The sequence below is a fragment of the Neomonachus schauinslandi genome, chromosome 6, assembly GCF_002201575.2.
Source record: "Neomonachus schauinslandi chromosome 6, ASM220157v2, whole genome shotgun sequence".
Taxonomy (NCBI): domain Eukaryota; kingdom Metazoa; phylum Chordata; class Mammalia; order Carnivora; family Phocidae; genus Neomonachus; species Neomonachus schauinslandi.
This window is the reverse complement of record NC_058408.1, coordinates 505,640-528,498: the sequence shown is the minus strand read 5'-3', so window position 1 is coordinate 528,498 and position 22,859 is coordinate 505,640. Positions and strand designations below refer to the sequence as shown.

At 49.7% G+C, this 22,859-nt stretch overlaps 1 protein-coding gene across 14 annotated transcripts in view; it reads left to right on the top strand.

Annotated features, from left to right (window-relative positions):
- Positions 1–3,874: 3,874 nt before the first annotated feature.
- TPM3 (tropomyosin 3) overlaps positions 3,875–22,859 on the top strand; it is a 29,519-nt gene continuing 10,534 nt past the window's right edge. For 2 of the 14 annotated variants that reach the window (XM_044915842.1, XM_044915843.1), the window contains exons 1-8: positions 3,875–3,991; positions 4,701–4,826; positions 16,900–17,033; positions 18,515–18,632; positions 18,748–18,818; positions 20,101–20,176; positions 20,864–20,926; positions 21,112–21,181. In XM_044915842.1, the coding sequence (XP_044771777.1) occupies positions 3,875–3,991; positions 4,701–4,826; positions 16,900–17,033; positions 18,515–18,632; positions 18,748–18,818; positions 20,101–20,176; positions 20,864–20,926; positions 21,112–21,181 (775 nt within the window). Of the gene's footprint in view, positions 3,992–4,700; positions 4,827–10,600; positions 10,826–16,899; positions 17,034–18,514; positions 18,633–18,747; positions 18,819–19,463; positions 19,540–20,100; positions 20,177–20,863; positions 20,927–21,111; positions 21,182–22,612; positions 22,742–22,859 lie in introns of those variants that run through there. The other 12 variants (XM_021682193.2, XM_021682194.2, XM_021682192.2 and 9 more) reach the window with 10 other exon arrangements.

The following is a 22,859-nucleotide window of genomic DNA, read 5'->3' as shown; positions in this document are numbered from 1 at the left end:
GGAGGAAGGGAGGAAGGAAGGAAGGAAGGGAGGAAGGAAGGGAGGAAGGAAGGGAGGAAGGAAGGGAGGGGTGGTGACCGTGTTATAAGGGACAGAAGCAGGTGCACGCGGCCTGGGTCTGACCCCCAGCCTGAGGCTGGGTCTCCCACTCAGCCTGTCCCTCCCCACAACCACCTCTCTCCACGTCTGTCATCCACCTGCAGCCACATCCCAACCAGCTCTGCTGCTCCCACTGCCCAGGAGAGCCTGGCCTCCGGAGAAACAGCAGATCTGGGTTTGAATCCTGCCTCTGTCACTTACTGTGTGAGTGGCTTGGGGCAAGCTGCCTTAACTTTCTGGGTCACAGTTCCTTGTTTATAAAATGGAGATGATGCCTCCCCTCACTGGGGATTAAATAAAGCACTCTGCAGAAAGGTGGCACATAATGTCCAATACCATAATGATATTTTCCTGCCCTGGGATACTTCTTTCCCTCTTTATTTCCCCTCCGTTACCTGGCTGCTCCCACCCACCACCACACTCCCTCAGCAACTTCTTCATTCCTCTTTCCTCTGTTCACTGGAACCCACAGGACACCCCACCCCCTCTGCCTTGATCCCTGACCTTGGCCTCTCTCCCCAGGGCTTGTCAGTGCCAGGCTGGCTCCCGTATTGGCAGGCTGGCCCCTCGGGAGCCCATCTCGTCTGATCCCCTCTGCCTGCTCTGTCTGCTCTCATCACATCAGCTGAGTGTTTCAGCCCGTCATACCCATCCATCCCCTTCTTCCTCTATGGTGCTGCCCTACCCATCTCCTCTGGCTCAGAGGGGCTCAGCCTTATTTGAAATGGCTACACGGAAGGCATTCCAGCGGAGCTAGAAAGCGTTTATAAGATGCCATCGATGTTTCTGCCTAGTTATGCCCTGAAGTCAAGGTCTGCTTCTAAGAAAGCCTCTCCTCTTGTACATCAATAATATTCCCAGTCTCTGCCTCATCCTTTCAACTCCTGCTCATCGTTTCCCAGCCTCTGGTTTGCCAGGGTAGTCAAGGTTCCCAGAGAAGGGAACTAAATGTGGGGGATAAGGGTAAGAAAGATGGTCACAAAAGCAAAACTTACACACACACCCCCAGTAGGAGCCATGAAGTAGCAAGGACATAAGACAACAGCCCTTGGGGCTTGGACACCCTTTTGTCCGCCTTCCCCTGGAAGGCAGGGGCCACACAACAGGAACTGACTAGGGCTTTGGACAAACTATTGATCTAGATCAAGGGCACTGTGGAGTTGGTATATGTGTTGCAGGGGGGCGGGAATCCGGACTAATGGGAACAAGGACACATGGAACAAGCCTGGGGCTGAAGCCGAGCATCCTCCTCCCACCCCTGCACTTGCACCCAAGCCCCCTACCCGCCCAGTGAGGCTATAACTTGGGCTCTTTTCTGCCGCAGTGGAGAGAAGCATCTGCCTGCCACATGACATTCAACAGACCTAATCCTCTTCAGAAGAAAAATCCCCCAGAAAGGAACCAGGCTGGACCCCTGTGAGGGAAGACCCTTAGAGAAGCCAGGCCAGGAGTTCTCAATGTAAAAAGCCCCAGAGGAGAAGAGCCCTAAGGACTGCAGGCTGCTTCCTGGCAGAGGGGCTCCAGAAGACATCCAAGGGTGACTTTAAGGATGCCTGGAAGACACGGGGAGAAGGTGAGAAGGAACAAGAGGATGGGAGGAAGCAGCCAAGCACTCTGGAAGTTTCTCATGTCTACTTCTCTGTAATACTTAAGGGCAGGAGGAGTCCAGGAGGGTGTCAGCTGAAAGGCTCTCAGCGGTCTACTGGGGGTGATCTGGAAGGTTAGGAGTTCTGTTAGAAAGGTAAAGCAGGATGTGCAAACCCCCTGTCCCCCACCCCCGGAAAGCCTCAGGGCATGGGAAGGAGGTTGAGAAGAGCAGGTGGCCGGGCTGGCTCTCAGCACTGTGGTTGTGACATCAGGGGAGAAGCTCTGTGTGGGAGCCCTTGGAAAGAATAGGTGCCCGGATGTGGAGCCCTGCCAGATATGCTTCCTGGTTCAGCCGAACGTGATCCAGGAAAGGCCAGGCCCTGGTAGGAGAGAAGCTGATACAGGGACAGCACGAACGGCACCGTCATGGGAGGTGAAGAGCAGGGGTCACTGTCCTTCCCCAAGGAGATGGCTTGCCATCTAGCCATGCTTGGTGGCTGGAGGGGAGGAAGGCAGACGACCACCGAGGCTCTCCTGCCTGCTTCTGTGTGATATGTTTGATATTGGGTTGTTGAAGTAGGAACCAGCTAAATATCGAACATATTCTTACAGCAGTGGGCGATTTGGCATCAACTCTGGGGCTCCTTTACTGAAACTCTTCTCTCCAGGACCCCTTTGGAAAAGCAGTGGTGGCAACCTTCGTGGATTTCAGTCTTAAGCTGCAGAGCTGGAATTTGAGTATCGTATCTCCCTGTTATCTTTCCCTTATACTGGAAGGGATGCATCTCTGATCTTCTGTCCTTGTACTTTTTTCCCGTCTTATCAACACTCCCCCCACGCTTATTAACTACTGACTCCTGTCCCCGGGATCTCCTGGTTCACTTGTCCTGCAGTGGGGGTCTTTGGCTTCTCTGCTTTCCTTCAAGGGTCAACTGATGGTCTCTCTGCCCATCCACCTCTAGTGACTGGAAGCTCTCAAGGGTGGACTCCAGTTTTGCCCTCTGTCCTGGTGGGTGTCTCGCTTACCCCACTGCTGGGGCTTAGTACCACAGGAGCTGTCTATCCTTGACGTAATGACTAATTAGAGCTCTTTGAATTCTTCTCCGATAGCGCTGGTCACCTTGAACAGTGCCCACCTCTCCCCTGGCATGTTCTCAGATTGTATGGTGCTGGTGCACTGTGATCAACCACCACCTGTCAGTAACGGGCTCTGAGGGGAGGAATGTCATGGCCTGGAAGGAAGCCAGGGAGAACAGAGATGGTAACGAAGATGTGTGCGATGCATGCGTGGCAGTAGGTTGGGTGGGGTAAGGAGGCGCAGAGAGCAAGGACAGTGGACAGTGGGGCAGAGCGTGGTTGGTGTGGGCATGAAAGTTCTACTTAAAGATCACTGTGGGCGAACGGAAGGTATGATCCTACCCAGATTACTCTGACCCTCCCCTGCTTCTCTCCCCGACCCCACTTAAAGTTCTGGGAGGGCCTTCCAGATACCAACCCTCTCCGCTTACTCCATCCCTGTGGCTCTAAACGAGGAGGAATGATGTCTCCCTGCCAATTAGAGACTCTTGAAATAGCACAGTAATTCGATCGGGGGATCTGGGGGAATTGTCAAGGATCATGAGTGACCTCCCTCTTCACTGTTGCTCAAGCTCCCTGAATACTGGGAATCAAAAGGTAAAACTCAACCAGTGGAATCTGACCAGCATCCAACACAGGCAGGGTGAGGGCAATGGGGAAAAACAGGGGTAACTAGGACGCTCTGGGTGAGAACCACCTATCTGGAGTTGCCAAAGTACCCTTCTCTATTTCAGTGTTCTCCCCCTCCCCTTGCCTTGCTCTTTTAAAGCACCCACAGAGCTGCCCCGAGAGTGGAAAGTTTCAGGGTCAGGGAGAACCTCTACCCTCCCCCACTTTCCATTGTCTAAAATCAGCCTCAGCTGTTCCCTAATTTTTCTTTGCTGGTGATGTCAGTCCATCAGAGTGTCTCACCCTGTGCTCCCCCAGGGAGAACAATAATGAGATGGAAGGAGCTGGAAAGACCGTATTAGGAGCAAGAGGTGGAGCCATGAGCAGAGATATAGGCTTAAGTCTAGGGGACTCCTAGTCATTCAGGCAGCAGCCCCTCCTCTCCTGCCCTAGCCTCCACTTCTCCAGTGTTCACAGGTCGGCTCACCAACAGCCACTGCTCATGATGGAGGCCATCAAGAAAAAGATGCAGATGCTGAAGTTGGACAAGGAGAATGCCCTGGACCGAGCAGAGCAAGCCGAAGCTGAGCAGAAGCAGGCAGAAGAGAGGAGCAAGCAGGTAGGTCCTGGCATTGGTTTCTCTTACCTGCTGGTGAGCAAGACTGTGAGATGGAGGAGAGTTCTCATGGCAAAGGCAGTGACTGCCAGTACCAGCTTGTTCGTTGGGTGGGAGGGACCCTCTTCTTTCTAGCCGCACTGGATAGACAGAGGACATCTAGGGTATTTGCCTCAGGCTACCTGCATGACCTTCGGAAAACCAGTAGCCTCCTCTGAGCCATGGTGTATCTGCTGGATTTACACGGGGGTGGGTCATGTTTTGGGAGGACCAGAGTTCTAGAGGAAAAGGTGGGAACTTGGCAGGTAGCATCTCTTTTCCCTTAAATTTTTTTTTAAGATCGTACTTTTAAGTAATCTCTACATCCAACGTGGGGCTCGAACTTACAACCCTGACATTAAGAGTCACATGCTCTACTGACTGAGCCAGCCTTAACTGGAGTTCCAGGCATCCACTCCCTAGGATATTTCCCATCCCAGGGTCTTAGATGAAAATCCAGCATGGCTTGGTCATCTTAGGGTCAGAGATCCCAGGGTCACACATCACGGCCTAACTCCTGGGGCGGTTGGCTGGAAGTGGCTGGGGAGAAAGTATGTCTCTTCAGGAATGGTTAACATCGAGGCTGGGCTCAGGTCGGTCAGGGCTCGGGAGCCCAGGGTCTGAGCCAGCACCATTGTGTGTATGTCTTGTGTGCCCTTTGGGGCTCTGGTAGCTGGAAGATGAGCTGGCAGCCATGCAGAAGAAGCTGAAAGGGACGGAGGATGAGCTGGACAAGTATTCTGAAGCTCTGAAGGATGCCCAGGAGAAACTGGAGCTGGCAGAGAAGAAGGCTGCTGACGTGAGTATTAGAGAGATGGAAGGGGTTTAACCCACACACGCAGAGCGCCACGTTCATATGACTAAATTCCAAACACACTCGGACACATACATACCGGTGGGTTCACAGGGCGTCGACACGCTCACATACATTTCTGCGTATCATCGCACGCTGACACCCTCTTGTGATGGCACACACGTTTGTTCTTGAGCACATGGAGAAGTCTCGTGTTTGTCTCACCCTCAGCCCAGGAATGTAATATGTTTCTCAGGACCCGAACAAAGGGAGAGGACTCCAGGTCCAGACCGCTTTCACTTTTCCCACCTCCTCCCCCGTGCCACATTCTTAGCTTTTGTGTCCAAGACTTGGCACGTAGATATGTGTATTAATAGGGGAACTCTCATCTCTCCACTGCCCTGCAGAGCCAGCTCAGATTTCACAATGGGACAAAAGAGGTCACATTGACCCTGGCCCTATATGGGTTTATTTATCAGGGCCCATGTGGGCGTCTGCCCTTATGCCACGGAGATGCCAGAGCAAGCATTGCTCATAGGGCAGCAGAGAGGATCTCTGATAGACTATAATAGAAGCAAGAAGGAATCCTATGGGGGAAAAGTGTCACCACCAGACCTTACTCTGTGGCATTGATTCAATTGCTCAGCTTCTCTAGGGTTAGGGTTGAATTATCCCATTTGAACAGGAAATAAAATTCTTTTTTCCACTTCATGTTTGTCCTGTCACCACCTACTTTCCTTTATCTTCAAACTTGAAACTTAGCACAATGATTAAATGAGAGGCTACAAAGGAAAGATGTTGGGAAGAAAAGTGACAGAACAGCAACAAAAGAATGTCCTGGTATCGATGGAAATATAGTCAGTTCTTAGCACTAATAGGAAAATAGGAGCACGTCTTTTTAAAAATTATTTTAAGTAGGCTCCACACCCAGCGTGAGGCTTGAATTCACGACCCTGAGATTAAGAGTTTTATGCTCCACCAACTGAGCCAGCTGGGTGCCCCCAAGGAGCACATATTTTTAAAAATCACGTTTGGTTTTGGAAAATAGCTGGAGAGGCAAAGTGGGCCATTCACAAGTGTTTCCAGATCCTCGCATTTGGCCTCTTTGCTATTAGGTCTCTCATCTCTTTGGCTTTTTGCCACTTTAAGTGGCCAGGGAACATGGTGAGAGCTGTTGAATGCATCATACCAGAGGTCAGAGACAAAGCAGATCATATACATTATACATATTCATAGTTTCCAAAAGTTTAGGTCCCTGCAAACGTTTAGGTCTCCCTTCTTGGAAAACTGCAGTGAACACACGTTGCCTCCAGAGCTTTGGGCAAACGCTCGATGGCCTGCTGGAATTGGCTGGCCAGGTTCCAGGTGTACTTGGACAGATCTCTCTGGCTCCAGTAGATGGGTATAGGGGCAGGAGTTGTTTTCTCTCCGGGAGAGTATGCAGGCTAAAACAGCTAGTATGTGGCTGGAGGAGGTGTGTCCAGGACCAATGAAAACAACAAAGTCTAACCTTAGATCTTGGGAGAGAGTAACACAGAGGCTCTAGATAATACCTCAGTTTTATTTATTTATTTATTTAATTTTAAAAAAGATTTTATTTATTTATTTGACAGAGAGAGACACAGCGAGAGAGGGAACACAAGCCGGGGGAGTGGGAGAGGGAGAAGCAGGCCTCCCGCGGAGCAGGGAGCCCGACGCGGGGCTCGATCCCAGGACCCCGGGATCGTGACCTGAGCCGAAGGCAGACGCTTAACAGCTAAGCCACCCAGGCGCCCCAATACCTCAGTTTTATTCGGGAGATAAGGGAATTTCCTGAGGATGAATTCTATCTGTCCTAAGCTGTTGCACACATACTTAAAACACACTGTCATTCCCCACCTAGACAGGGTGGACTTGGTATATTCACTTGAAAGAAGTTTCTCCTGTTTCTGTAGGAACCCACCAAAACCCATTTCAATATATAATATGTGGGTAGAAAAACTCATTTAACTTCTCTCCCCCTGTTAGCTTTCCTTACAAGTCAGTTAAGTGCCCTCAGAGGTGTGCTAGAGAACAAGAAATGGGAGGGGAGGGCTGTGAGCAGGAGGCAAAAATCCCATAGGCAGGGTTAAGATGGAAGCAGGAAGAAAGCTTTCTTTCCTCAAAGCTGGGGTTAGCAAACTTCCACTTGTAAGGTAAATCCTGTCACAGCCTAGTTTTGTACAGTTTTATTGGAACAACACCATACGCATTCACTTACATATCATCTCTTGTCTTTCTCCCTACATCGGAGTGGTCACCATACCCTGTGGCCTGCAAAGCCAGAAAAATGTACTGTCTGGCCTTTTACAGAAAATGTTTTTTCTTTAATGATTTCTGCCTCAAAGGATCAAAGAAGGAAAGTGAAGTGTTTATAGGAATTGGGGAAAGTGCTGAATAAGGAGGAGACAACAAAGTTTAAAGTCGAGAGCAAGGGTCAGAGTCATCAGCAACATGATATATGCATTTTGGGGGGAAGGGCACTCTGTCCAATACAATGTCCAAGAAGTTCACAGCTCAGCTTCCACCTTTGAGATGAACAAACAGAGCATATTACTTTGATGCAAAGGGAAGAGAGGAGGAGAGGGAGTCGGTAAGTGCATGTTTACACAGGGAATTCTGGTTATCTGAGAAGCTTTTCTGGAAAGCACAGGATTTGCTGGATTGCTTGAACAAAGAAAAGGCAAGAGTATGGCAAGGTCAGTCCAAACTTTGGTTTTTCCTCCTGAATTTGTCTGAGGTCCTTTTTTAAAAGAATTGCAACAAAATATCTGTGTAACATTCGCCATTTTAACCATTTTTAAAATTAATTAATTAATTAATTAATTAGAGACAGAGAGAATGAGAGACAGAGAGCATGAGAGGGAGGAGGGTCAGAGGGAGAAGCAGACTCCCTGCCGAGCAGGGAGCCCGATGCGGGACTCGATCCCGGGACTCCAGGATCATGACCTGAGCCGAAGGCAGTCGCCCAACCAACTGAGCCACCCAGGCACCCCATTTTAACCATTTTTAAGTGTACAGTTCAGGGGCAGTAAGAACATGCACAGTGTTGTACAACGATGTCTAGGGTCCTCTCAATCCGAGGTGAAGTCAGAAGCTAATTAGGGTAAAACAAGGCAAAAGAGGAGTGCAATGGTTAGAACACAGTCATACCAGACGTGGAACGGCTGGGAGATGAGAGTCAGGGATGGACATATGCACCTGCTGATATATTGTTGTATTGTTGGTCACCAGGAAAACAAGAGCACTGGGCCCCTTGCTGCCCATCCATCATGCCTTTAAAGGGCATCAGGAGTCAATCCACCTGTTTCCCTGGATCAAGAGAAGATTATCTGTTCACATCTACCAGCCTGAGGAATGCAGGGGTGCTCTCAGCAGCCTTGGGTTTGCCTAAGATAAGGTCTCATGCAGATTCACTAGGACAAAGGGAGGTAAATAGTGCCCCCTGCTGATCTGCACCCAGATGACAACGTCTCATTTCTGCTTCCATCCTCTCTCTGATCAAATTTCTCCAAAAAGAGATGGAAAAATTCTTAAGCCATCAGGGTAGAGTTTACCGAGGTTCAGAACTGTGTTCTTCCTTCTAAATTCCTGGGGGGGAGGAGAGAAACCAGTGTACAGGTTACTCTACCAAGCAAATTATTTACTGTCTGAATTTTTTCCTCTAAATAGGCTTATTGCTCAGTATTTTTTATTTTTACTTTTTATTTATTTAAAAAAATATTTTATTTATTTATTTGACAGAGAGAGAGAGAGAGAGAGAGAGAGAAAGCATAAGCAGGGGGAGCAGGAGAGGGAGAAGCAAGCTCCCGGAAACCCGATGCAGGGCTGGATCCCAGGAAGCTGGGATCATGACCTGAGCCGAAGACAGACACTTAACCAACTGAGCCACCCCGGAGCCCCTATTTTTTTTTTTTAAGATTTTATTTATTTATTTGAGAGAGAAAGAATGAGAGACAGAGAGCACATGAGAGGGGGGAGGGTCAGAGGGAGAAGCAGACTCCCTGCCGAGCAGGGAGCCTGATGCGGGACTCGATCCCGGGACTCCAGGATCATGACCTAAGCTGAAGGCAGTCGCTTAACCAACTGAGCCACCCAGGCGCCCCTGGCGCCCCTATTTTATTTAGTGAGTAAGAAGTTTATTATTTTTTTTAAAGATTTTATTTATTCATTTGACAGAAAGAGACACAGCGAGAGAAGGAACACAAGCAGGGAGAGCAGGAGAGGGAGAAGCAGGCTTCCCGCTGAGCAGGGAGCCCAATGTGGGGCTCGATCCCAGGACCCTGGGACCATGACCTGAGCTGAAGGCAGACGCTTAACGACTGAGCCACCCAGGCGCCCCGAGTAAGAAGTTTATTAAGTGAAGATACAGAAAAAGCTCTCAAGAGTGAGAGAGGTCTGTTGGGACAGGGTTGCCAATGAGGGCCTTTAGGGTTGGTCTTTTATAGAAAGCTAACCAGGAAACGTAAATCCTTTCAACATCTCTATTGATAACACGTTCAATGGCTTAATTCCTTTTTAGGGGCTGTGGGGCATGTTATTCTTTGTTGGTCACAGGTGATTACCAAAAAGTCCCCCACCCCGCATGCCTAGGGCGGGGCGGTCCCATTTGTCCCCTTATCTCTGGTTTCCCCGCACCTCCACACTTGCTCAGTATTTTTAAAAGGACATGGGAAGACAGAGCCTCTGGAGGGAGTGTCCTCAGAAGCAGGTATTGAGGGCAGCACCTGTCTTACCTACCAGCCCTTTCAGGTGTCAGGATTCCTAATTCTAAGTCCTGCTCCACACCATAATTCTGAGGGGAAAGGAGGCGACATTTGTCATGATGGCTTACTGGGAATGCAGGGGGAGTGCAAACAAACAGGAGAGAAGGTGGTACGACGTTCAGGTCTCTTCGCTGTTGTGCTTCCAAACGTCCTGCACGGCAGTGCTTGCAGAGGCAGCTTCTAGCTCTTAAACAGCTCTTTAGGGCCCCTCAAAGCAGAAGTGGCAGTGAAATGGGGGACGTTCCCCCAGAACAGAGGCTCTCATGGGGCTGTTGCACGAAGGGTCTGATAACAGTGATCCGTAACAGAGGGTTCCTTCCTGCGAACGTGGGGCGTAAGATCCCCTTCTCGCCTGCCGTGATGATTAATTACCAAGACCCGAACGACCTAGGCTCGGAAGGGCTGGCAGGTTGGTAAACCGCTGGTACGTACCGACTCTCGAAAGCGCCAGGGAAAAGACCGGCCCTGTAACGGAAACGGAACCCTTAGCTCGTAACTGATGCCGAACCGAAAGAGCAGTGCGCCCGCCTGGCCTTTCCTCCCACCCCGTAAGGCCCTCACTGACGTTCAGGCGGTGGGAGAGACCCTACCCGGGCCGACGTGGAAGGGAGGCTGCGGGGCCGGGCACTTTGGAGGATGGGGCCCAGAAAGCCTCGGCCTGTCCCGGCACCTGGCTTCGGAGCCTGTGTGCGGTGGGTGGCGGCAGAGGCGCGTCGGGTGCTCGGTGCGGGAGGACACAGGTGCCCCGACCGGTGGGTGGCGGCGGGTCGGCGGGCGGAGGGGAGGGGAGGGCAGCCCGCGGGCCTGAGGAGCCGGACGGCGACGCGCCTCCCGGTTGCCATGGTAGCCCGTCTCCGACGCAGCCCCGCCCCCCTTTGCTGGTCAGGGGCAGGCCCCGCCCCGCGCTCGCGCGGCGGGCTGTCCTCCCGTGGCCCTGCGGGGCAGGGCGCGGCGCTGACGTCCCATCCGGGCGGGTGGGCGAGTTCCGGTATTTCAGGGCGGAGCAGGCGGAAGTGGGGGTGAGAAGCGGCTGCAGCGCCGAGCGGAGGAGGCAGGAGGCCAAGCGCGAGCAGGGGCTGGGTGGGCACCATGGCCGGGATCACCACCATCGAGGCGGTGAAGCGCAAGATCCAGGTTCTGCAGCAGCAAGCCGATGACGCAGAGGAGAGGGCCGAGCGCCTGCAGCGGGAAGTGGAAGGGGAAAGGCGGGCCCGGGAGCAGGTACGGAGAGGGCGAGGCGCGTGAGGGAGAGCGGGCGCTGCAGCGGCTGGAACCCCGCCTGGGGGCCCTCGCTTCGCTGCGGAGCAGGGCTCTCCGGCGCCGGCGGACTCGGAGATGAGGCTGGAGCCCGGAGGCTGGGTGGGGCTCAGCCGCAGTGGACCTGAGGCGGCCGAGGGGGCGCCGGGTGCTCGGGGGAGCAGGCTTGACCTTTGAGGGGGCTGAGCCTCTCGGGGCCCCGGAAGTGGTTTTTCTCCTCTTCTCTCCCCCAGCTCATTCATTCAGTCCGTCGAGCCAGGCGCGGCCGGGGGAGGGGCTCAGCGGCCTCTCCCTCCCCCACTCCTCCGGGAAGGGCGGGGAGGGTGCGGAATTTGCTCTCGTTAGAGGTTTCCGGCCCAAAGGGTGAGAGTAGGTGGGTGCTTCTCTGGTCTAGGAGGGGCAGGGCCAGACTACTGTGCGAGGGTGGGGGGTGGGAGCCGCCGGAAAGCCCCCGGCCTGGCCTGCTGGCAGCTTTTCCGCTCCCTCCGGCTCAGGAAATGAGGCAGCAATCGGCGCGGAGGAAGCGCGGTGCCCTCCCCGGAGGAGGTTGAGGCCGCAGCACCGCCTCCCGTCCTCCGGCCTGGGCTCCTTCCTCTTACGGGGGCGACTGCTAAACCCGCTCTCTCAGTCGACGTGAAGGAGCAGAGGGGTCGGTGCGTCGCTCGCCACGTTAGTGCAAATGTACGAGCCCACAAAACTTGCCCGGCCCTTCCCGTGGTGACCTGAAAGGCAGGGACTTCTGCCAGGCTCAGGCCTTTATTGCTGAAGTGTAATCAGTGCAGGCTGAACCGGTTAAAAACGCTTCCTCAGGCACGGCTGATAAGCCCGTGTGTGTGGCCGAGAATCGGATGGAGGGCCAGTTTCTGTCGGGGTTTCTGGTTGACCCCGGCAGTGCGGTTGATGCAGACAAAACAGTGAGTTCCAAGGGGCCGCCAGTGATGTGACTCTGTTGCTGTCCCGATTTTTTTTTTTAAGATCAGTAAGTGTTTGTTCAATAGAAAGTTGCAACACAGAATGTTGGTGGAATGAATGGTGATCTTGAAACTGCTTTCTGTTTAGAAGTGGTTCTCTAGTTTTCGTAAGCCGTAAGCTTTTCCAGGGTGTAGGGTGCGGTCTAGCGGGTGGGGATGACCTCCTGACTTCATTCAGGCTTTGGTTTTGGAGGATCTTGAGGCTGGAAAGAAAAGTAACTGTTGCTCAAATTTGAAGACCCAATGAAGAACTTTTGTGGTTTATTGGTTGGTATTCCTTGTTCTTTTCCTTGGTTAAATTTTTTTTTTTTTTTTTTTTTTTTTTTTACCGTTCCCCTGGGGAGTGGCTGAGAATTATTGTTTTGGGAGTTGCCCACTAAGTTAATACATAAAAATTGTTAGAGTACTCTTTTCTTTTTATAACTGGGCATGGAAATGCTGGCAGTTTGTCTTCCTCGGTCACCTTTTTCTCAGGGTTTTTTCCCCCCTATTCATTATGCTGGTGACTTCTAATTATCAATTCAAGTGAGATGGACTGGCTGGGTGACTCTTTTTGCCTAGGGACACTTTTTCATCTCTTTGTTCTTGAGACTAGATCCCCTTAAAGAGGAAGGCAGGATGGCTTTTAAAGAAGTAGCCATGTGTTGAGCTGCAGTCTTGGGCTCAACATTCAAGTATGGGCATCCTAGGAATACTTCTAGAGTGGATGATGCCCCATCTCCCCCCTCCCTTCCGCCCCCCAGGGTTTGCAGGAAAATTTGTCTCCTTTCCCCCTCTCTCTTCCTAGGTGACTCTGGGGTGATAGGCAGCAGAGTGAGCAGCTTCAGATGTTTCTTAAGCTGTTCCTTTCTCAGAGCCTGAAAATTTGCATACTGAGTTGAAGTCTAGTGAGGAAGTTCAGATGGGGAAGTAGGGTGATGGTTAAATCTTGATGAAACCAGTGTCGTCTTTCTACTCCCCAGCTTGAGGGAGCTTCATCGTTTGACTTTCTGCTCTGGCGAACATTGAACTCCTGAGGAGGAGACACCCCTGGGGAGGGAGGGGTGCTTGGGCTACCTGTTAACCTCTTAGGGTTTTCTGGAATGGGTTTTGCAGGCTCCTCCCTCCTCTGCAGCTAGAAACTCAGCACTCCCTGGTGGTATCTCATGTGGTTAGTGGGATTGTCACTTAATTATTTTTCTGGTTGCTTTGTGTGAACATTCACTATTTGTTGGGAAGGTGGAAGAATCCAAAGCTGAGTCTGGAGTTATTCTGGGATCCATCTTTTCTGCTTTCAGCGGGGAGATTGACCTTTTCCATTGTAGCGCCGTGTCAAGTATACTTTCGATTTTGAATCTCCTTTGCAGTTCTTGCTGAACTTAAACAGGGGACATAAACATAATACTCAAATGCAGTCTTTTTCCTTACCTGTTTTTTGGTGGTAGTAGCAATACACATAACATAACTTATTATTTCAGCTATTTTTAAGTATATAGTTCATCTTATCTGTTATTAATACCTCTCTCCTAACTTCTGGTATTCCCTCTCTCTTTTTTTTTCCTGGTCTAAAAAATAGAGACGTATGATTGAAGAAGTGAGTGGGCTTTTCTGGCTTTATACGCAATTCCTCGTCTCTGGAGGAGTTTGAATGCCTGACTATTGTGTGGCTCTCCTGTTTGTGGGGTCTGGTGGACTACATAACAGCCTCTATCACCTTTCTTTGGTTCAGATTTCCTTTCCTGCTGATTACCTTTCTCCTTCACATTAGAGCACACACTCAGAGGGGAGAGGCAAATAGCCCTTGGCTCTGAGTGCCTCAGCTTAGACTCCACCTTTGCTCTGGGGCAATAGCTCTACTCCCTTCCCTCCAGCTTGCCTCCTAGATATACTTGTGAACCTGAGCAGCCGTTTATTCACAGGCTCACTTTTAACTTTTCCGTTACTGGTTTCCTTTGAATTTCATCTATGGCTTTTTTCTAAAAAGAGAAACCCCGGAGTGGCAGAATGCCGGATTTAGGTTAATCCCCTTCTGTCCTTGGCCCTGATCTGCCTCCAAGCACCAGGGAGTGCCCTGTGAGTTCGTTGCCTGGAGGTGTGTAGTGTGCTTGGGGACTCTATTCCGTAAGGAGGATGGTAGCATTTAAGCCAAACTCATTTCCTAGCTAAAGCTGTGATCAGCCATCTTCTAATGTGAACAAATCGCTGCTGTGTGCCTCCTCTTCCCTTGGGATCTTTGCTTCCTGGACAATGGAGGATCCTATTATTACCTAGAGGAAATACCTCAGAGTGTATCCTTTAGGCGGGGCAGAGGTGGATGGGATGAACCATATCTGGACATGCCAACCCTAGGGTAATGGGAATAGCATCAAAGTTTAATTTTTTTTTTTTTTAAGATTTTATTTATTTGCGAGAGAGGGAATGAGAGACAGAGAGCATGAGAGGGAGGAGGGTCAGAGGGAGAAGCAGACTCCCCGCCGAGCAGGGAGCCCGATGTGGGACTCGATCCCGGGACTCCAGGATCATGACCTGAGCCGAAGGCAGTCGCTTAACCAACTGAGCCACCCAGGCGCCCTGAATAGCATAAAGTTTAATTTTCCCATTCTGGTTTGCAGAAGTTAGTCCCACCCAGTGTCTTTCAGGACTTGATTGATCTGGAAGAGACAGGTGCTTGAAGGAAAAGTCTTCCCTTATTCCCTTAGACACAGTAATAGATCTTGATTCGCAAACTTCTGTTTCATTGTAAAGAGAACTGATTCTCTGTGGGAGGAGAAAAAAGAGAACACTGCCTGTGTCATCGTCATTCCCCGTCCCCCACCCCCACCCCCACCCCATCCCTGAAGCTTTTGCTGAGACACCCATGGCCGGTTCTGCTTTTGATACAGGCTTGTTCAGTGTGCGCATGCCCTTGTGAGGGCACCAAGATGTGTTTTCTCCTCCCTTTTCAGCCTTGCTAAGAATTCTGTTGTAAATGATGATTTGTGGGAGAAACTGCCCAAGCCAGCCTGTTGTCATGGAAACTGAACACCCCGCCCCCGTAGCCTGTTATCTTCTACTCCATTTGGGTAACTACTGGTGAGCTGGATGGGGACTCAGATTTTCTTTTTTTTTTTTTTTCTTTTTTTAAAGATTTTATTTATTTATTCATGAGAGATGGAGAGAGAGAGGCAGAGGCAGAGGGAGAAGCAGGCTCCCCGCGGAGCAGGGAGCCCGATGCGGGACTCAATCCCAGGACCCTGGGATCATGACCCGAGCTGAAGGCAGACGCTTAACCGACTGAGCCACCCAGGCGTCCCGGGGACTCAGATTTTATGAGCTTCTTCCAAATCTGGTTCCTTTTTTTCTTTTTGGCTGTTGTAGGCATTTGAATGGGGGAGATGGGGTAAATCATTGCCCTGGCAGTGCTTGCCTGATAGCTTGCCTGATAGCTTGACTTGTTCTTGTAATCTTGACCTGTTGGCCTTTTTGAGCTTGTGAGGTGCAATGTGTCTTGTCCTAGGGGACATGGGACATCTGTTTTCCTGGAAGAGACAGGATCAGAGAATACTTGTTTTTGTGGTATTTTGAATAGTATAGTTAGAGACCCCAGATGGTTTCTTAGTAATTTCAGCTTATGTGGACTCCTTGCTATTTTTCTCCTGGGGGTTGGTGGTTATATAGTCCCAACCTACACAGTACTTTGAACATCTTGTGTTTGTATTTGGAAATTTTTGTGCCAAATAACCTGATTTTTTGTTGTTGTTTGTTTTGTTTTTTTTGGAGAGTGAGAGCATGAGGGGGAGAAGTAGAGGGAGAGAATCCTAAGCAGGCTCTACGCCTCGAGAGCACGACCTGAGCCGAAATCGAGTTGGATGCTTAACTGACTGAGCCCCCCACATGCCCCCCAAATAACCTGATTTTTAACGGGAGTCTTTGGGCTATATCCCTCCCTATAGGGGCTGTGGCCCAGATTATTTCTGTAGCTCCTCCTACCCCTGACTGCCAGAAGGAAATCAGGGTAATAGAATTCAGGCAGAATCTGGACTGTAGAGAGAGATCATGTTAACCAAGCACTTGGATAAGCATCTGAACTGGGTAGCATGCAGAGCAGATTAAATTGTCTTGTACCTTGTGGTGGCAGTCAGTGTACTTGCCACCAGGAAAGGTGTACTGAGGGGAAAGGTAGTCCTGAGAGGGAGGCTTTTCTGCCAGTAGAATTCATGCATATGCAGGCTGCCTCCTTTCTTTGTTCCTCACTCCATCGCCGAGGAGGAGGCATGGGATGGTTTGCATTCTAGCCTGTGCTTCACTGTGGGCTGGAGGCTGGGAAAGGACTGTCACAAGCAGTGAGGAGGGCGAAGCTGAGGGATGACTACAGCAGTAGCAAGGAGTCGCAGTTCAGGAATTTGCAGGAGTGGGGGTGGGCATGGAGGAGACATTTTCTTCTGCCCCCAATTTTTTTTGTACGTCATCAAGGCAGGTAATTTTAGCTAGAAGAGGTCCTTGCTGTCACCTTTGAAAGGGTGGGGATGGGGAGTGAGTTGCAGGGTTGGGAGGGTAGGTATTCCAATGTTGCATCCTCTTGCTTTCAGGTCTGTACTGTTACTCTGAAAAACCTTATCTTTGCTAGTGATCCTCCTGGTATATTAGGATAAAGTCATTGGAGGGTTAACAACTTGGGTTAAGCAGCAAATTAATCGATAATCCAAAATTCCCTCTTTAAGAAACTTTGCTTACTTATTTTTTCACTTTATGAGACACTTAGAAGAAAGTTGCTAAAGAGTGGAACTTCTTCTAAGCCAGAGCTCAGGTGGAAGGGAGCCTTCACTGGCCACCTTTTCTGATACTAGTCTGTTCAGGAGTTTGACGTGAGTCCAGGAAAGAGGTACTAACTGGCACTGGGCTGGGCAAGGACCTGAGTTTTAAAACATGCTTCCTGTGGAGCACCTGGAAATCCGCTGATGGGAAAGGGAGGAAGCGGGTGTCTATGTCATCGTGTCCACATCTGCTCTAAGACGGGCGTTGCCATGTTGGACCCTGGCTCCTCCTTGGCACTCAGCCCTGATCTTAGTCAGCTCTGCCTCTCCTTTCCATTCTTTTGTTCAAACACAGGCCGAGGCCGAGGTGGCCTCCTTGAACCGTAGGATCCAGCTGGTTGAAGAGGAGCTGGACCGCGCCCAGGAGCGCCTGGCCACTGCCCTGCAGAAGCTGGAGGAAGCGGAGAAAGCTGCAGATGAGAGCGAGAGGTGTGTAGATGAGCCTGATGGAGCGCGGTTTTCAGGAGCCCACGGCACTCTGAGGAGGGTTTCCTTAGAGTCCTACTCCCCACCCCCCAAGTTTTTATTTAAATTCCACTTAGTTAGCATATTGAAATAGTAATTTATCTCTTTGTTTCTGCTCTGCATATTCTTTTCATTTGAAGACAGAGTAAGGGTTACCTGGGTGCTGTGACCTTTTGTAATTGGTGTTACCCTATAAACTGATCTAATGACTCTTAAATAGGGTCACCAGGATGGCCTCCACTGAGTGAATCATAGACTTAATTTGTGAGGTTAGTCCCCCTAAAGCAGTGGTTCTCAGAGTGAGCTCCCAGCCCAACAGCACATGGGAACTTGGTGGAAATTCAGTTTCTCAGCCCTTACGCCTGATCTAGGAGTCAGGAACTCTGGAGGTGGAGCCCAGCAGTGAGTGTGGAATAAGCTCTGTCAGCCTCTGCTACACCATTAGACTCATGGGAGTGAGGGGTGGGGATCATTGGGGAGTTAAAAATACCAGAATGCCTGGAATTCCACCCCAGTTCAGTGAGAGTCCATTGCGAGAGGGCCTTGTGTGTTGATGTTTTTGAAGTTGGTCCAATAATGTGTGTCCACAGTTGAGAACCACAGTCCTTGAACCAAATCAAAACTCATCTTTGGTGAAAATAGCCAATTGGCTTCTTGCCACCATGAGTTAAACTAGAACAAAGGTGTGTGGCGACATGCATGAGATCAGAGAGGAAGGCTTTCAGAATCGAAAATGCTCTATCAGAATATGTTGGCACAGTGCTGCTATGAAAATGAGAAATGTGGCGGTCTATACACTGGTACAGAGTAGTGTCCCAAATTCTAGAAAGTAAAGAAAACATGTTGCAGAACAGGGTAGTGTATGATTCTTTTGGGGTGTGGGGAAGTGGGGGGTGAGGTTTGTTTGGGTTTTATCTATATAAAACCCTTCTGCAAGGGTTATGAAGACTTTTTCTTTGTTGAGCAGGAGTAGAGGTGGGGAGGCTTACTTTGTGCCCTTAAACTGTATACTTAAATACTAATAAATATTAATTTTTTATTAAAAAATTGTTTTTACTTATTTGTTTTTTTAAAGATTTTAAAGATTTTATTTATTTATTTGTCAGAGAGAGCACAAGCAGGGGGAGCGGCAGGCAGAGGGAGAAGCAGGTTCCTTGCTGAGCAGGGAGCCCGATGTGGGGCTCCATCCCAGGACCCTGGAATCATGACCTGAGCCAAAGGCAGATGCTTAACCAACTGAGCCACCCAGGCATCCCAAAGTTTATTTTTTTTGAAGAAGTATTAAAACAAATAAACTAAGGTGGGGGGTGGTATGGGAGTTCTTTTTAGATGGTAGGCAGAGTGGGATGGGCTTCAGAAGGTGCCATTCAGAGTGCCTCGGGGTGGAGCTGGTGACAGACTCCCCAGGATGTCAGTGCCACATTTGTCCTTCTCGTCTTTGGCAGAGGTATGAAGGTTATTGAGAACCGAGCCTTAAAAGATGAAGAAAAGATGGAACTCCAGGAAATCCAACTCAAAGAGGCCAAGCACATTGCAGAAGAGGCAGATCGGAAGTATGAAGAGGTGCGGTGCCTTGTGTTGTCGTCTTCGGTGTCACTGGGTTTCTGAAAAAGAATCATGGTAGAGGGAAATGGCTTCCTGTTTGCTTCCCTGAGCTGTACGGGGTCTTCTCCTGTAGGTGGCTCGGAAGTTGGTGATTATTGAGGGGGACTTGGAACGCACAGAGGAACGAGCTGAGCTGGCAGAGTCGTGAGTATCTTGCTCCCCAAATCTTGCCATATACCATTCTGTCCCTTTTCCTTTGGCTTGCGCATTAATGTGAATAAACTAGCATTCCTTCAACCTTGTTAAACAGGGCCTAGAGAGTGGGCTTTTTTTAGGTCCTGAGAATGGCTATGGGCTTTTCTAACTCTTTCGACTAGTGACAGGTGACAAATGAGGCTTCCCTTGTTTCTCGTAGGGAGGGTTTGCAAACTGAGGGCAAGTAAAGATTAATTAATACATGGTGGATGGTTAACTTGCAGGCCCTACAGGGTCCTCCCACCTGGAGTCTGTTTCTCCTTGAGGCACTGAAGTGGCTGTGCTGAGTTGAGATCTCTTTTTTACCACATTGCCAGTCTGGGCAACTGGAGGGCAAGGGCAGATAGGAAGTGCTCCCCTGTTGGCACCTTCTGGGCCTTGGGTAACAAAGGCAGTGCTGATGTGCATATATTTGTGCTTCCTCTGTATTCCCCTCTCCCAGACATGACATCATGACCATGGTGGTGTTTTCCCATTTTTTGGAAAAAAAAAATTTTCCCCCTGTTTTGCTGCTTGTTTCCTTGCTGTGTCCTTTTTGACCTTTCTCCCTCCCCACAACCTGGCTTGTGCGATCCCTGTGACTGTCACTAACAGCCGTTGCCGGGAGATGGATGAGCAGATCAGACTGATGGACCAGAACCTGAAGTGTCTGAGTGCTGCTGAAGAAAAGGTACTAACCGTTAACCCACAAAGAGGTTACGTGTGTGGTGTGGTTTCGTTCTGTTTTGTTTTTGTTTTTGTTTTTGTTTTGCAGCTGCCTCCCCTCCACTGGTTGATTTGTTGAGTGCTTTCTCATCTCTTCATGGAATGCTCCATTCTTTCCCACTTCCTTGGCATCTTTCATCTCTTTCCTAGTTGCTTCACCACCTCTCCACAGGGTCTCTCCCTCCCGTGGGTGATTTGGGGGACTGTTTGCTTGGGTGTCTATTCCCACCTCCACCCCAGCCAGCAGTTATGACTTGTTCCTGCTAGTGATCTCTCTCAAGTGTTCTATTAGTATCCAAACATTCTAAGTCCTAGCCCAGGAGGGCCCAGCTTCTGACATGTTCTATGGTAGAGGGAGGAGGGTTGACACTTGCTCAGATGACCCGGGAACTTCTCTTTTCCCCAGTATGCTTTCCAGCTCTCTCTACATATAGATTCAATTCACGTCTGTGTGTCTCTCTCTCCCTTTTTTTTTATTCTCTCCTTCTTCCTCTTTCCTCTCCTGCGGTATTTAAAACATTCACAGTAAGTGTTCTGAGCTGGAGGAGGAGCTGAAGAATGTCACCAACAACCTCAAGTCTCTTGAGGCTCAGGCGGAGAAGGTAGGGGCTGGTTGTGATAGTGACAGGCTTGGGGCCTGGGCCCAGCCCTGCCCTTGATGAAAGACTAGAGAAACCCATTCCTTACATAACCTAGTGAGATGTGTCCTTGTCATCCAGATTTTGGGTTTAATGCTAATTCCTGTGCACTTTGATTTCTTTAGTCAAAAAAATCACTTCATGGTCTCAGGTGCTTGGGGTCGTGTTCTCCTCAGGCTGATAATGCTGTGTGAAATAGCAGTAATCATCGGTCCCAGGAGGTTTTCTAGCAGACCAATAGGGGCATCAAATAGTAGATAAGAGACCTAGTAAGCAGTCGAGACAGATGACTTTTCTTTACCATCATGTGGGACTATTTCAGCCATGTAGCCTTGGGGTATTGCTACACCTACTCATTAAACAGGAGGAAGGAAAAACACCACCTTGGGTTGATCTGAATGAGGTAAAAGCGTAGGTCCAGTTTAAAAATAAAGGTCTGGAGGATTCTAATCTGAGGGTATCAAGACTAAGGACATTGATTTGTGGATTTTAAGGATCTATTGTCTAGAAATGGGCCTTGCTTTTTTTCTCATGGGCCATTCAGCACATTAAATCAAGAGGATATTCACTGTAAGAGTGAATGTGGTGGCAGGGGGTAGGGTCTGTGTGAGGAATTTCCACTCTGAAACTTCTATTCTACCTCTCTTACAGTACTCTCAAAAGGAAGACAAATATGAGGAAGAGATAAAGATTCTCACGGATAAACTCAAGGAGGTGAGCTGAAGGGGGGTTCTAGGGAAGGAATCAAAACATTCAGAGGTGTATGACGCACTCTTTAGACTTAGACAAGCTGGCTTTGGTTCTGAAAGGTCTACGTATTGAAGATGGAAGAGATAGAGAATCCTTCTTTTTATTGTCTTGTTCATCTCTGATTCTGTCTGGTGTCGCATTTCCCCCAGGCAGAAACCCGTGCTGAGTTTGCTGAGAGATCGGTAGCCAAGCTGGAGAAGACAATTGATGATTTGGAAGGTATGGAGCCTGGGAGAGGAATTAAAGAGATACAGAGGAAGACCTTGCCCATTGACTGTTAACCTCCTTCCCTGTCCACCAAAGGGAGTTGGAAGTGACCTGGCACATGCCTGGTGCCCTGTCCTGTGCCACAGCTAGGCGAAATGGGTCAAGACCTAGAATTGGATTTTTACACATGCAACCTTTTCTTTTAATAAGACTTCACCTAATTCTGGAATTTGCATCCTTTCCCTGGAGGAGACTGGTAATGACGGCATTTACCTCCCAATTTAGTAGTCTTAAGTCTTGGTCTCTGGGTTGAAATGGTAGCCATACTTTCAGGAGGCAATAAGAGCATGTGTTACCCCACGGCTACATTTGGCAATTCTGTTTATCACTGAAACTGGGGGATCTTTTTAAGAGATGCAGCTGTGGAATATCCATGTCTCAGAGCTGACCAATCCCAGGGGCTTTCTCTTTTTAATATTTTATTTATTTATTTGCTGGGGGGTGGGGGAGGACAAGCAAAGAGGAGGGGCAGAGGGAGACGGAGAAGCAGGCTACCTGTTGAGCAGGGAGCCGGATGTGGGACTCGATCCCAGGACCCTGAGATCATGACCTGAGCCGAAGGCAGACACTTAACTGACTGAGCCACCCAGGTGCCTCTAAATACTTCTTGTCTCCATATTTTGGCAACTGTGTCTGCTCTAATGAGCGAAAATGTACTTTGAGAACTCTGAGATATGCTTCTTTGGTATGCTCTGGGTAGCAGGATATTCTTATTTTGGGGGGTTTGGGGAGGCAGCCTATAGAGCAAAGGGGCCAAGAATACTAGTCTTGCTTGGTAGATAAGAAGTGTCTGAATATTAATGTGTGCTTTCTCCTTTTTCTAGTTTTATTGTGTTATCCCTGCTAGGAACTGGGTTAACTGGGTGGGAGTGGTATCCTCTTGAGTGCCTCTGGTAACGAGTTTCTAGTCATGACTGTGCCCAGATTCTCTCTCTCTCTCTTTTTTTTTAAGATTTTATTTATTTACTTGACAGAGAGAGACACAGCGAGAGAGGGAACACAAGCAGGGGGAGTGGGAGAGGGAGAGGGAGAAGCAGGCCTCCCGCGGAGCAGGGAGCCCGACGCGGGGCTCGATCCCAGGACCCTGGGATCGTGACCTGAGCCGAAGGCAGACGCTTGACGACTGAGCCACCCAGGCGCCCCGTGCCCAGATTCTCAACCCTGACTACAGTTGATTAGAGGTGTCAAGAAGTCCAGTGGTCCTGGGGGGACAGTGGATCTGAAAATGGCATGTTGTGGCCACCAGGACAGATGTTCTCCTAACCTGGGGTATTAGACCCACAGTCACACTTTTCCTAATTTCTAATGATTCCCTCTTTTCGTCTGCGTCCGGTACCTTTCACTCTGTCCCCTGTTCCTCCCTGTGTTCCTGTGCCTATCCAGATGAGCTCTATGCCCAGAAACTGAAGTACAAGGCCATTAGCGAGGAGCTGGACCACGCCCTCAATGACATGACCTCTATGTAACTATCTGACAGCAGAGCGGGGCTGGGACCTTGGCTTGTGGGTGGTTGGGGTCGTAGGCTGTGCGTAGTGTGCTTTGGTTTTATCCTTTGGAAGCTAGAGTCTTTATGCTGTCTTTAAAATACTGGTGCTGATTACTTACTGGCAAAAGCTGGGGTGGCATTTCA